The 14925-nt window shown below is 36.0% G+C and overlaps 1 protein-coding gene across 1 annotated transcript in view; it reads right to left on the reverse strand.

The window, feature by feature from the left end:
• The window catches only part of ADAM28 (ADAM metallopeptidase domain 28), a 54548-nt gene that overhangs the window by 12316 nt on the left and 27307 nt on the right, over positions 1-14925 (reverse strand). Inside the window, exons 11-15 of the mRNA XM_036240689.1 lie at positions 13646-13823; positions 12178-12267; positions 9689-9884; positions 3197-3299; positions 536-695 (exon numbers count right to left, since the gene is read on the reverse strand). Coding sequence (XP_036096582.1) covers positions 536-695; positions 3197-3299; positions 9689-9884; positions 12178-12267; positions 13646-13823 — 727 coding nt within the window. The remainder of the gene's footprint in view (positions 1-535; positions 696-3196; positions 3300-9688; positions 9885-12177; positions 12268-13645; positions 13824-14925) is intronic.

Genomic DNA, 14925 nt, shown 5'->3' on the forward strand with positions numbered 1-14925 from the left:
TGGGGTAAGAAAGGAGAAACATCTGTAACAAAAATAAAATTAAAAAACAAACAAACAAACAAACTTATCTAGGTTTAGCAATCTAGTGCTAAACACATAATAGGTATTTATTAAATAACACTGAAAGAATCAATGCAGGCAGGTATAAATGAATGACATAAGCATTGCTCTGAAAACTGCTCCTATAAAACACCAGGAGGCCTTGAAAAACAAAACAAGAAAGGAAAACTACAAAAAATCAGTTGAACACTCCTGGCCAGTTTGGCTCAGCGGTTAGAATGTGGGCCTGCAGACCTGAGAGTCCCGGGTTTGGTTCCTGCTAAGGGCACACATGTACCTTGGTTGCAGTTTGTCTCCGGCCCCTGTTGGGGTCATGTGGGTGGCAACCACTCAATGTGTATCTCTCACATTGATGTTTCTCTCTCTTTCTTCCTTCCTCTTTCCCTCCTGCTATATCTGAAGATAAATGCAAAAATGTCCTGGGTGAGGATATAAATATATATATATATATATTTGAATAAAAACCACGACCTACCTTCTCATTTCCACACTTAGTTCCATCGGCTACCATACCTATTTCTTGAATGTCATCTTCTGGATCAAATGTTTTACATGTCAGGAAAGTTATTACACGTCCTTTCCAAGGCAAATTATTTGACCCACCTTGACAGAACAACTTCCCACACATGGCATCACTAAGGAAAAGTCAAATTTTTCTGCAGTTAGATTACCAGGATGCAAATTGCAGTTTTATACAGATGTTGATAGCTCCCTGACTATCAATATTGAGCCAATGGTATTTCTCCCTATAGCAGAGACTCCTGGTTCTCCTTTATATCAATTTCCCCCTTAGTCTTCAGTAATAAAATAATTGAATATGGAAATGCACATTGTTGCCGTAACAACAACAAAAACACATTTTCTAGATTTCCATGCAGCTAATTTTGGCCAATGGGAAGGAAGCAGAGTCTTAAGTACAAATTCTTGAAGGTGGCCTTAGGTTTTTATTTTGTTTTTTCCTTTCTGCTTGTTGGAAAGGAGCTGGAGAAGCCAACACAGACCAAGATAAACATTTGGAAATTGAGATCATATATATGATAGAGCTAGAAAATACAAGAATGGATTTATTATTATTTTTTTTTAATCCTCACCCGAGGACACTTTTCCATTGATTTTCAGATAGAGTGAGAATGAGGAAGAGAGAAAGAGAGACATAGAGAAACATTGATGCGAGAGAGACACACTGATTGGTTGCCTCCCACATGTCCCCAACCAGGGCTGGGGATGGAACCACAACTGAGGTATGTGACCTTGACCAGAATCGAACCTGCCACCCTTTGGTCCATGGGCTGACACTCTAACCACTGAGCCAAACTAGCCAGGGTTTTTTTGTTTTTTATTCAAGGAGAATAGATTGCTACCATAATGGAGAGCAGTAGGAAATCAGTTTCTATCTTGTTTCAGTTAATTTTTCTTATTTATTTTCATGGATTGCAGCTGAATAATTTCTACTATGGTTGTGTCAATATACAGCTGAATCTTAGTTGATCCTCCAAGGCATCATGTAGGAGTACTGAAAGAAATATGTCCTTGCAAACACAGATGAAACTGCTCAGCACTCAATAAAATCACTCATTTACAACCAAAGAGAGTAAAAATACGAATAAAGTTGCAGTTAATTGTTTATGTAGAATTTATAGGAAGTCTGTGAAAAAGTATTCTGAGAGTAGATAGAATCACATTCTTCTGATGTCTTTAGTGGTCGTTAGGAAATATGATTGAGAGGTAGAGAACTTGAGAGGATATTTTCCTTGAATCATTTAGGTGAAGTCTTATAAGGAAAATTCTTGGGAACAGGGAATTCCAGGCTTACTCTCCACTACTACCAGTTTCTATTAAGAAGTGACTTGAAAGGCAGCCTGTAGGGAGAATGAAATATCTGTGCCTCTAGCTGCAGAAATTATCCAGTGCTCATACAGATGGTAATATAAGAAAATAGAGTGCTGTAGAGGAAAAATAAAACTATCCTACTCTCTTTCCCCACTCACTACCTCTCAGACTACATATTGCCCCCCCCCAAAATATTTCCTTTTACATATTTTTCCTCTTTGAATCTACCCTGATATCCTATAAAGGAGAAAGCACAGAATATAATTGTCCATCATTAGGCCCAACCTCCCTAACAGATGACCTTATGCCCAAAATGTATTTTGCTTAGAAACATTGTATATGTGTGTACATATAGTTTGCTTGGTAATATCTATCACCTAGAAAAATTAGTGTTTAATAGAAAAACTTTGAGAAATGTTGATCTTGTTTAACCTCTTGTTGCACATTACTTATTGTAAAATTTGTATAAACGGAGTATAATTTATTATAATTTGGATTTTTAATGTCATCTTAAAATTGCACAATCAAAAAATCTTATAGAAAAATCTCATTTATTGTATATAATTCTATAATTTCTCTAGAAAATCAATATAAAAACATTCCTTATGTGAATTGTCAACTTTTCTCTTACTGCTTTTTTTCTTCATGTAATTCCATGGGAAGTTTACAGTCGGCCCTCATTTATGGCGGTTAATCAGTTCCAGACTCTACCGCGATAAATGAATTTCTGCGAAGTAGGATTCTTTATTTATACACCGTCATCCCTCGCCACTTCGCGCTTCGACTTTCGCGGCTTCACTCTGTCGACACTATACCAAAAAAACCGCGATGGAGTGGAAGCGCGAAGTGGCGAGGGACAACTGTACATAACATTGTACAAGCATTGTATTGGTTATTTCTCTGAATAGATAAATACTTGTGCTCCTAGGATCATAATAAAAGACATCAGAAAAGAAAGCACCTAAAATATTCTGGAAATTCAGTGAACATATTTCCAACCAAGACCATGTACCTTGCTTGTTCAATCTCAACATTTATTCTATTTAACAGTGATTGTATTTGATGTCATCTAAAACATCCACCAGGAAGGACTTGGAAAAAGGGATCAATTCTTATTTCTCTAGTTAACTCAGTGCCTAGTAGAAACATGGCACCTAATAGTCAGTCAATGACTACCTGTCAAGTGAATGATGTCCAAATTGACTTTCTCTTTAAATGGAATAAATTAGAATGTGTGGCTGGAAGTGAGACATTTCCCTAGTTGGTGGAGCAGGAAAATTCCAACTATTATTTGAAGGCCACTTACTTTGCTTTACAGGGAAAGCGTGTGTTGTTGACTTTGCGGCAGTACGCATACTTGGACACACCTTCATTTGTCCTGTAGCATGACTTATCTGCAACCTTAGTTCCTGAGACCAGACAGGATCAGTAGGAACATATACAAAAAGAAAACAGAACAGAAGTTCAATGTTACAAAAGGTTAATGAAATATAAAACCAACAGCATAGGGAATATAGTTAATAATATTGTAATAATTATATATAGTTATTACAGATGGGTACTTGAAATATCAGAGGTATCACTGTAAATTATATGATTGTCTAACTACTGGGCTGTATACCTGAAAATAGTACAAAATAGTGTTGAATGTAAACTGTAATTGAAAAATAAAAAATAAATAAAAACGTGAAAAATGCTATTTTAGCATACAGTTATGCATTCTTTAATGACAGGGATGAATTATGAAAAATGCATCACTAGGTAATTTTATTGTTGTGTGAATATCATTGAGTTTACTTACACAAACTAGATTGTATAGCCTAGATAGTATGGCCTGCACACCTAGGCCATATTGTATAGCCTACTGCTCCTAAGCTACATACCTGTACATGTTACTGTACTGAATACTGTAGACAACTCTAACACAATGGTAAGTATTCATATATCTAAAAACAAAAAAAGTGCAGTACAATTATGGTTTATGAAAGAAAAGAAATGGTACACTGTATAGGGCACTTACATGAAAGGAGTGCAGGACTGGAGGCTCTGGTGGAGTCAGTGAGTGAGGGTGAGGGATGTGAAGGTCAGGACACCGCTGTGCACTACTGTAGACTTTATAAACACTGTGCCCTTAGGCGATACTAAATTTATTAAAAAATAATTTTCCTTCTTTAGTGATAAACTAACCTTAGCTTACAGTAACTTTTTTACTTTATACAACTTTTAAAAAAAATTTTTTAAAAAGTTTTTTTAATTAAAAAAAACTGTTTTTTTAATTTTTAAACTTTCTTTGTTAAAAATTGAGACACAAGCACACACATTAGCTGAGGCCTACTCAGGGTCAAGATCATCAATGTCACTGTCTCGCACCAGTACATCTTGTCCCATGTAAAGGTCTTCAGGGGCAGCAGCACTCATGAACCTCTCCTCTCCTTTTATGACAATGGATTCATGGATTCTTCTGGAATACTTCCAGAAAGGCCTGCCTGACTGTCTCCTTGAGGAGATGTCACTCTTTTCAGAAATATGTCCATGGTGGTTTGTTTGAATTATTTTTTTCATCATAGATTTGCCTGTAAGCAGATCAAGCACCATGAACATTTCTCTTTATTAATGAAAACCTTTTGATGTTGGGATTCATGTTTTCAAATTGTTTAAGGAGTTTATTGAGATCTGCAAAAGCATCTCTTAAGCTCTTCACTGTGAATTTTCTTGGGATTTTTTTTTTTTTTCCTGCTCCTGTTATTTCTTTTTGTCATGCATCTTCTTCAGCTATGCATTCCTGTTCAGTTCCAACAACTTTACTTAGTTCCTCAGGGGCCCCAGCATGCACCAGGTTAAAGTTGTTTGCCATCCCAACTAGAGCTTTGTTGATTTTTGCAACCATTTCCTTCTTGACAAATCCTTTGAAGTCATGGATAAGCCTCCCGAGTGTCTTCTTTCCAGATACCATTTGTACACTGCCTGGTGACACCACTCAAGCCCAAGCAGTCAATATGTTGCAATCCTTCCAGAATTAAATCAGTCTTCTTCAGTTGCAGCAAAACCTGGGCAAAGGTCCTCCTCAGATAGTAAGCCTTAAAAGCTGCTGTAATTCCTTGATCCATTGGTTGACTCAAAGAGGTGTTCAGAGGGAGAAACACTACTTTGATATTGGGATGAAAGAAGATGTCCAGAAGCGTTAATCAACCATAAGCAAAATCTTGAAAGTTGAATTATTCTCCAAAGAGTACTTCTCCATATCACGGGCATAGAAATTCAGCAGAGCATCTTAGAAGAGGAACTGGGTCATCCATGACTTCCTGTTGCCCCTATAGTACACTGGCAGCAAGTGCTTATTGATAAGCTCACAGGCCCTGGGGTTCTCACTGTGCCAGATCAAAAAGGGTTTCCATTTATAGTCTGCAACATTGCCCCCAAGCAAGACTGTTATCCTGTCCTTAAAAGCCTTGAAAACGGGTATTGACTGTCCTCCTTGTGGATAAAGGTTCTTTCAGTCATCTGTTGCCAGAATAGGGAGATTTCATCCAAACTGAATATTTGCTCTGGCAAGTAGTTTTCTGCAAAATCAGCTTATCTATAGGTTCCAAAGATTCTTTAGCTGCCTTTGTCTCAGTAACTTGCATACTCACCACTCATTTTCACATTATGTAATGAATACGGTTTCTTGAAACGTTTAAAGCACCAGAGCTAGCAGTAAATTCAACATCATAGTTGAAAGCAGCCTTTTCTTTCAACATCACAAACGAACGTTTTGCTTTGGCTATGATTGTCATGATGCTGAGGGGATGTGCTTCTGTGTCTGGTCTTCAATCCAGGTCATTAGAACTTTATCCATATTTGAAATAAGCCTATTTTCAATTTTTTTCTTTTTTCTTTTATTAAATTTATTGGAGTGACATTGGTTAATAAAATTATATAGGTTTCAAGTGTGCAATTCTATAATACATCACCTGTGTGCACTGTGTGTTTACCCCTGGAAATGAAACTCCTTACATCACCTTATATTTGAACCCCTTTACCCTTTATTACCTCCCCCCTTTCCTTCTGGTAACCACCATGCTGTTGTCTGTGTCTATGAGTTCTTGTTTGTCTTGTGTGTTTGTTGTTTTCAGCTTTATAATCCACACAGCAGTGAAATCATATGGTTCTTAAATTTTTGATAGTCCATTGCCATGAATGAAGCTGATCCTTTAATAGCCCTGTCATTTTGTTCTTGTTGTTCAGGATCAAAGCTGTGGTGGAATGCGACATGTCTGACTGGTGAGCAATAACCACCACTGGTTTTCCACCTTGTAATCCTCAATCATTTAACATTTTATCTCCAGGTTTATCACTCATCATGGCCTCTAACTGACAACATTAGCAGCGAATTTTGTACACTTAGGGGCCATGATGATCAACACGAAATTAAATCAATAACAAGAGAAGATGATGCAATAAACAGAGGGTAAATACAAGATCTATGAGGCTGCTGCTGGTGTAACTCAACACACTGTTTTACAGCAGGCTTTCTTTATTTATTCATTTTTTGAGTAGAAAGAGAACACTAAAATAATGATAGAAGTATACTACGGTAAATATATAAACCAGTAACATAATTGTTTATTTTCATTATCAAGTATTGTCCTATGCATGATTGTATGTGCTATACTTTTATACAACAGGCAGCGCAGTAGGTTTGTTTACACCAGCGTCAACACAGACATGTGAAGAATGTGCTGTGCTGTGACATTGTGAAGGTTATGGCATTAATATGGAATAGAAAATGTTCAGCTCCATTACAATCCTATGGAGCCACCATAGTATATGTGGTTCATCATTGACCAAAACATCGTTATGCAGCACATGATGTAAAGCCATTGATCATTCTCAGAACTATAGCCTACAATAATTTGATATCAAGAATGCTGACTAGAGTTAAAAAGCAATCTTTTAAATGTTCTTTTTTTCTGAATAATGGCTATCTAAGTATTTGAAAACATCTGGATTATTGGCTGAAAATTGAAAATATCTATATAAATATGGAAAGTTAGTCAGGAGAGCTGCAGTCATTATGTTAACAGCCAACAAGCAGGTAGGACTGCTATCCTGCTGCTCTAGCAGTAAGCACCACGTATTTAACGTCTCATGTAATCTTCTTTGGGTCCCTGTCAGATAAGCAACAGAATATGGTGTTAACAGCTCAGGTGTTAAGAGAGAGCAGCTGTGGGACCTTGGGCAAATGTCTCAACCTCAGTTTGTTCAGCTATAAAATGAGGATATATACTAGTACCAACCTCATAGAGTTATTGTGAGGATTGAGTTAGTATATGTGAACCAGTGAGAAGTGTGGCTAGTCAGTAGTCCTTGGTTGAGAAATATTAACCATCATCACCATTCCATTTTATCAATAAGGAAATGAAGAATCATAATGATTAAATCACAGAGAGAGATGAAAAACCAGACTTCACACTTAGTTCTGAGTCTAAGATGTATGTTCCTATTCTGTATGAGGTGTCTTCTTAAATATCAAGAAATAACATGAAGAAAATTTGAATTAGTCTTTCAAAAAAAAACAACAAACTAGGTTAAAATAATTAAAATCTATAAAGATATTAACCTGGTTTCATGAAAAATTATTTACCTATTATAATGATTTGTAAACTGAAACCACATTAAATGAATTTATGGTTCAATGTTCAAGATGATAAAATGAGTATTATCAGAGTTTCTTGATTATTTGTATCTTAGTAGCATTTATTAGTTCCTCATTATAATAAAATATCTGTACTAAAAATTGAATAATTTTGCATTAATAATTTGGAAAAAGCATTCATATATTTTTTAAACCACAGTTTACATAAAGTAAAATTTCACACCAGTTTCAGATGTATAGCACAGTGGCCGGAAAACCAGGCCCTGTACAGAGTAGTCCCCCTACTGTCCCCAGCACCCACCTACCCCATACCCAGTTATCTAGACCTTATTGACTATATTCCCCATGCTGCAGTCTGCATCTCTGGCTATTCTGCCACAGCTGATCTGTACTACTTAATTGCTTCAATTTTTTCACTCAGTCCCCCAACCCCATTCCCCTCTAACAGCTGTCCCACCGTTCTCTGTATCTATGAGTCTGTTTCTATTTTGTTTGCTTATTTCATTCATTAAATCCCACATACAAGTGAAATCATATGGTATTTACCTTTCTCTGACTGGCTTATTTCACTTAGTATAATACCCTCTAGGTCCATTTTTGCTGAAAAAGCATATTCTTAATCCCAAAATTCAGTTAACTACTACTAATATTGTGGAAAGTACCATCCATAGACCTTGTATCACATTTCTTCATACATTACTTTTTCCCAATTAACAATCTACTTGTCCTTTCCCAGGCATTAAATATTCTATAATATTATAGTTGTAAAAAGAAATAAAATCACTGGATAGATTCACTGTGATTTATGTGACTAATTCTTATTCTTGGACTTTGAGATGTTTCCCAGATATTCACTGTTATTTTTTTAAAGTGCTGGGTGAAATACCTGTAAATAAACATTCTTGGGTACAATTTTTAGAAAACAGAGTACTTTTTCTAGGATGTATGTGCATTTTTCCAAATTCTTGCTGAAAAGATTATGCTAATTCGTATTCTTGCCACAATGTGTGAACCTGGATGTTTTGTCACATCCTCACCAACATTAAGCATGAGCTGTAACCCAGCTTTGCCAACTGAAGAAGGGAAGAAGTTTAACTTGTTATCAAGCTTTGCTCCTCAAATTATGTCTCATCCCACCCTTGACACCCAGGGTTTTATTGAAGAATTTTTCTATGTCCTTGTTCATTTATTTCCCAGGTTTCTTCTGTTTTGGGTGTATTGTGAATCAATAATTACTGCTGTTTTCTTTAATCTTGTCACAGGTATATTTTTAAGAATTATAAAATATTTCTGGCATATGATAACTCTTGTCAAATAATTTTAGGAATATGTATTCCACCTTTTCAAAACAAATTTCTACTTAAATGAGTAGGAATCTGGAAGTGTAGCAGAAAAGGCTGTGAAAATTACACACACACACACACACACACACACACACACACATAATATATCATATCCTGGAGTCCAAAGAATTGATATTTTAAAATTGCCTTTCTAATCAAGTTTGTTAGAATAATTAAAATTTTTGTTTAAATTTTTCACACATTTTTGAATTATGCTTTTCTTATTAAGTTTCTTTTTATGGTATAGAGAATATAGCCTCTAAAATTCTGGTATTATGTACAAACTAAACATTACAGAGCATTCACTTTTCCTCATTTCTCCTCTGCATTCCCAGCATCTTCCTTTTGTTTTCTCCCTCTTTCCACCTCTAAGCACCTCTACATACACACACACACACACACACACACACACACACACACACCATACTTCCAAGGATTTGCTTGTCTGAAAAAGATCTTGGTTACGGTAATAAGATAAAATACTGAACCCAGTTAAATTTGAATCTCAGATACACATAGAATTTTTTTTTAGTATGAGTTTGCCTCAACTATTATGTGAAACATAAGGATACTAAAAAGATTGTCAATCAAATTTAAATTTCATTGGTCCATTCTTATTTTTATTTGCTAAATGTAGCAAATGCTGAATTGACCTTAGGTCCTAAAATGCAGTGGCATAGTTGCTAAGAAAAAAGACTGGGACAGAATGCTACTTTGGCCACGACTAACCACTATCACCTGCAATAACATGTTTTGTTTCTTGCATGTGCCTAGAGAGAGGCAGGAATGTCAGTGACACCGGAGTTTGTCCCCCTACCTGCTCCCCAGAGCTCAGCGCACTGTTCCTGCAGTGTGGGACACATCCCCATCAAGCAGTAGCCCTTCCCATTTTGGCAAGGGATGCCATTGGCTTGGAATCGATCATCAGGGCAAATACCAGATTTACCATCACACATTTCCAGCAGGTCACACTCATCTTTGGCTGGTCTGCACACTGTACCGGCCTTTTTAAACTGCAGGGGTAAAGATGGAGAGAAGGTGTTTTTCCACCTGACTTACCAAATATTTCAAATTAACACAAATAATATTTTCCCTTTGGCCCTTTATTGCCAAGGTAGTTAGAGACATAATTGTATTCCAGTTTACATTTACATTGTATAAGCAAATGCCATTTCCTGTTAATGTCATTTCTATTGACTTTGGCCAAAGCCCAAATTCTTTAAGGCATCAATATTTCTGGATATGAAGTGGAAACATTATAGAAATATCAATGAGAAAAATACAGAAGAAAACTGAACAATATCCTAACTGCAAAGAAGGAAGTTATTTCTTGCTTTGTTGAATGTATCTTTGTGGAGACTTTCAAGGAGACGTCAGTCTGTAACTTCAGAGGTTTGCTGGCAAAGTGGGTCTTCCAGGTCAGCAGGCTCTGAGACTTCCCCAGGCTTCTGTTTCCTAATTCTTAATTCCTCTTATTGTATGGTTAGGTATTTCTTTTCAACTCACTCTTTTTCTTATGGAATAATTTATAAAGAGGAAGAAATACCCAAATATTCATCTGATATATTAATTCCTTTGCAAACTACTACTGCAAATCTTGCTCCTATTCCCTTAGGGAAACCTTAGTAAAACCTTTTGCCTTTTATTCAAAAATAAAGAGGCCTGTGCAGACTTTGGAAGCATGCATTTCCCTAGCTGACATGAGCAGGCAGGCTCTCATATGATCAAAACACCCTCAATATCTTTATGTTGGTGACAGAATAAAATCCAAATTTAAATTGGAGCATATGAGACCCTCCAAATTCAACCCCATTGTTCCAGCCAGTCTAGCTTTGCAAACTATGCTTATACCTTCTGTTCTGTCTTTGTTTTTCTCTCAGCCTCTTTATTTGGAAAATTTTTCTCTTTTGGTTTACTTCTCTAAAATCTACTCATTATTTCTCAGACTAGTTTGAAAGCCTCTCTTTCCATGAAGGCTCCTTTGACTTCTTCCATGCACATAGTTGCTCATTTTTTCTTATTTATTTATTGGAGTGACACCGGTTAACAAAAGTATACAAGTTTCAGGTGCACAGTTCCACACACATCATCTGTACAGTGTATTGTGTGTTCACCAACCCAGGTCAAGTTTGCTACGTGCGGTAAGGAAAGCGGTCTGAACCCAGACTTGGGAGATGCAAGTTTAATCTTGGCTCTGCTGGTGGTTAAGTCCATAACCTTAGAAAATGAATTGAATCTCTCTGAAAATCTATTTTTCCAACTACCTTTAATTTACAAGTTCATTGTGAAAACATAAGTGGAAAGTTTTATACAAAGGGGATATATCATTGTAATATTTACCTGGGCGTTCAATCTGCATTACATTTTCATCTGTTTTAGGTGTGTATATTATTGCCCTAAGGAAATAGCAAGTTCTTTGTGGGCAAAGACTTTTTTTTTAAAGATCTCCCATAATAGTTAACAAATAGAATGTACTAAACACTTGTTGAATATTACTTAACTTCTCAAATTTTCTTCCTTTTGGCCTCCTTTCTTTTCTCCCCTTTGACATAAAAAAAAAAAAAAAAATCTACCCATAACCTGGTATACAATCTGCACAGTCCTTCTACAAATAGTTATTGAGCATTTAAAATGTATGAAATCCTGTGCTATGTGAGGATGTGAGCCCCTTACCCTTAGGAGTCATCCTAACAAAGGAGACAGACACATAAATAATCACTAAATAGAATTCTATGCAACCATGAAATGTAAAATGCTAAATTTTCCCTTGAAGGAAAAGTAAAAAAGCCCCACAGAGAAAATGACACAGCATCATTTTTTGTCTTTTTTCTATGAATTTCACCCCGAAGTGACTTCAAGGGTTGAATATACAGGAGCCCTGACATTATTCAAAATAAAAGTTTCCCACAAAACTCATTATTAAAGAAAGTTATAATTAATTATGATTGGTCCAAGAAAGCCATATAGCATCTCAAGAAGCAGGAGATAGGAGTACTGGCATTGGAATCACCGGTAAACTTAGAGTTTGCCATTTAGTGACTCTACCTATTATTTTGCACATTTTCTGTTCTGAGCCTCTTCTTCCTCTAAAGCAAAATGAGATAATATTATCTACTTCAAAGAGGTGTTGGAGGATCAAATAGCCCATGTTTGTCAAGCACCCAGTGAGGACTTGATAAATGGTAAGTAGCATTATTTTAGAAACAGAAAAATGTTGCTTTGCCTATTTCATTTAACACAACCCCTGAGATTTTAACAGAAAAAATAAAGTGTAGCAATAATTATTGACAAAATAAATAATTTTACCTGGCACTTTTCACAGCATTTTCCTAATGCACATTGAAAACCTGCCTTGATTTTACATGTTTCAGCATCACAGCAAATATTGGTGCATTCCTAAGAAATACCAGAAAAATTGCAAATGCCAAATTACTTCTTGGTCTCATTTCAGCACAATTCATAATATAATCTGTTCATCACACAGACCTTACTTTGATATAGTCTGAAAAGAATTTTTAGAAAAATATTAAAAACAACAAAGCTTAACATTAGAAAAGCTGAGATTTTAGAGTAACCAATAGCTTGTTATTTATCTGAATTCTACTTGCATTTTTAAAAATTTGAATATCTTTTTTTATTCACCCATTTCCCATAATAATACTGAAAATATGAGAGCAAACAAGAAGAAAAAAGACAGCTTAAAAAAGTGAAATTTATCTAAATAAAGAACATAATTAGTTCAACTGATCAGTTTTGTTCCTATTCATCAGTAAATGTAATCTTTAGAACATGTAATTGAACATCTAAAAATATAGTTCTTTATTCAATTTCAACATTTAATTCAACTCTGTATAAAGCAATATACTTTTTTTTTGTTCTTCTTCCCTTGTTTTTGAGAAATTAGGCCCCTTTCTGGTTGTTAGTTATTTAGATTCCCCAAGAGAAATGATATATTCAGAATTACAACATTTAGGGTTAAAATTCTTGCCCGTATTTTAAATATAATCTGATAAAGTTTACTCTTTCTTACTGGATGAATAAATGTGTGATCCTATTTTGAAGTTACCGAGAAGCTGAACCCCTGAGGGCTTGACACGATACTTATATTAAGTGTTAATTAGATAAGGGCAAGGGTCCCACTCAGCATCCTGGTTGCCCTATCAACAAGGTGGGATCAGGCTAAGCACCTCTAATGGTAACAGGTCCTGAGTCATAAAGCTCTAAACTATGCAGGGTGATTGTTGGATTGCTGAAACAGCCCACCTGAATCCACATCTCAGCTCCTTCATTTACCAGCGTGGTGACCTTGGGAAAGCTCTTTCTACTCTCACAGCACTGTCACAGTGCTCTGTCTAAAGTAACTGCTCAAGAAGTCATAGGCATATAAAAAATGTGAATTACTTCTGACAGAAAGGGAGGAATGAGGACACAAAGGCCAGGGTGGTGAGTACTTAAAAAACTAGTTACGGGGAAGAAACCCCGAGAAGGTCTGCTTAGCAGCGCAGTGTTCGTTGTTAGAACAGCTGGCCTGACAACTATTTACAAATAAATATATACAAAAGTTACAAGAAAGGGGAACTCTTATAGTGAACCACACGATATGGTTTCTTAAAATATGGCTCAAATTGCTTTATTTTATTTTTTAATTAAATTAATTGGAGTGACATTGGTTGATAAAATTATATAAAGTTTAAGTGTATGAACACTGTAGTTTTATAGTTTTTCTTCTTGGCAACTGAAAAACTAAACTTTTTTATAAAGGACTTGGTCATACCTTGGAAGTCCCACAATCACAGTCCTCTCCCATTTCTATCACCTGGTTCCCACAGACTGGGGAGGATATGATATTTGTAGGCAATGGAGCATTAAAGAGGCAATTTGATAATTTATCTTCAAAGAACTTGTAGTAGCTTACACGGCTACAGGAACTGAAGTCTGTAGGTATATAGAAGCTGTGAAGACAAGGAAAGAGAAAAGAGAATGCAGTCATCCTGAGCATGTAGGGGACAACATCAGACATAGGGGATGATACACCTAAAACCTTCCCCAAAAGATCAAACCAAATCTACTGATAAAGTGCTAAATCATGAGCTGATTTATGTGCCTAAATTAGCTCACCTGGGTGGACATAAACACCTCCAGTTAAATGAGCAAACATGGTCATATCTTAAAGTATAGCATCCAGGCTGCTGTTTAAAAAAACACAGATACTTCTGACTTATCTAGATAATCTTATTTAGAATTAGGTCATTTTAGTAAAATTATGCTTATTTACATGTCTAGGAACTCTCTTTCCTTCAGAGAATTCCTACTGACAAAACTTTTTTATTCACAAATAAAGGGGAGGTTTAAAAATGCTCTAACATCTGGAAAAGATAACATCAGATACGTAACTGACATACAGCCATAAGCTATTTTGTGTAAGGGAGACTAACCCTAGATTGAGCAAGCTGAGAAGGAAATAATAAAGAGGAAATGGATGTATAAAGGGATTGTTGAATTTTTAATTATTTTATTTATTTTTTTATCCTCACCCGAGGACATTTTTCCATTTTTTGCACAGATAGAGTGGGAGGGAGAGAGAGGAAGAGAGAGAGAGAGAGAGAGAAACATCGACGTGAAAGAGGCACATCGAGTGGCTGCCACCCGCACGACCAACCAGGGCCGGGGACAAACTGCAACCGAGGTACATGCCCTCAGCAGGAACCGAACCCGGGTCTCTCCAGACCGCAGGCCGATGCTCTAACCACTGAGCCAAACCGGCCAGGGTGGAATTGTTGAATTTTTAAAGATAAAATTCCCTGATAAATTTGTCTAAACAAGGCAGAAATGTGTAATCTCTTTTTATAGACTCCCTCTTCATCCTCCCGTGAGAACTTTGTTCTTTAGATTTTTCTCCTAGAACTTTTTCCATGTTATCACCAAATTGAACTTACTGAAAATTTGATAAATGCTAATGATTTTATCTGGATAAGGATAAAATGACGAGTCTCTCCAACAGCAAAGAAACAATGTGCTTATACTATGTCTCAGTTAAGGAAAAATATTAACATT

The sequence above is a fragment of the Molossus molossus genome, unplaced genomic scaffold (genome assembly GCF_014108415.1).
Source record: "Molossus molossus isolate mMolMol1 unplaced genomic scaffold, mMolMol1.p scaffold_m16_p_4, whole genome shotgun sequence".
NCBI lineage: Eukaryota > Metazoa > Chordata > Mammalia > Chiroptera > Molossidae > Molossus > Molossus molossus.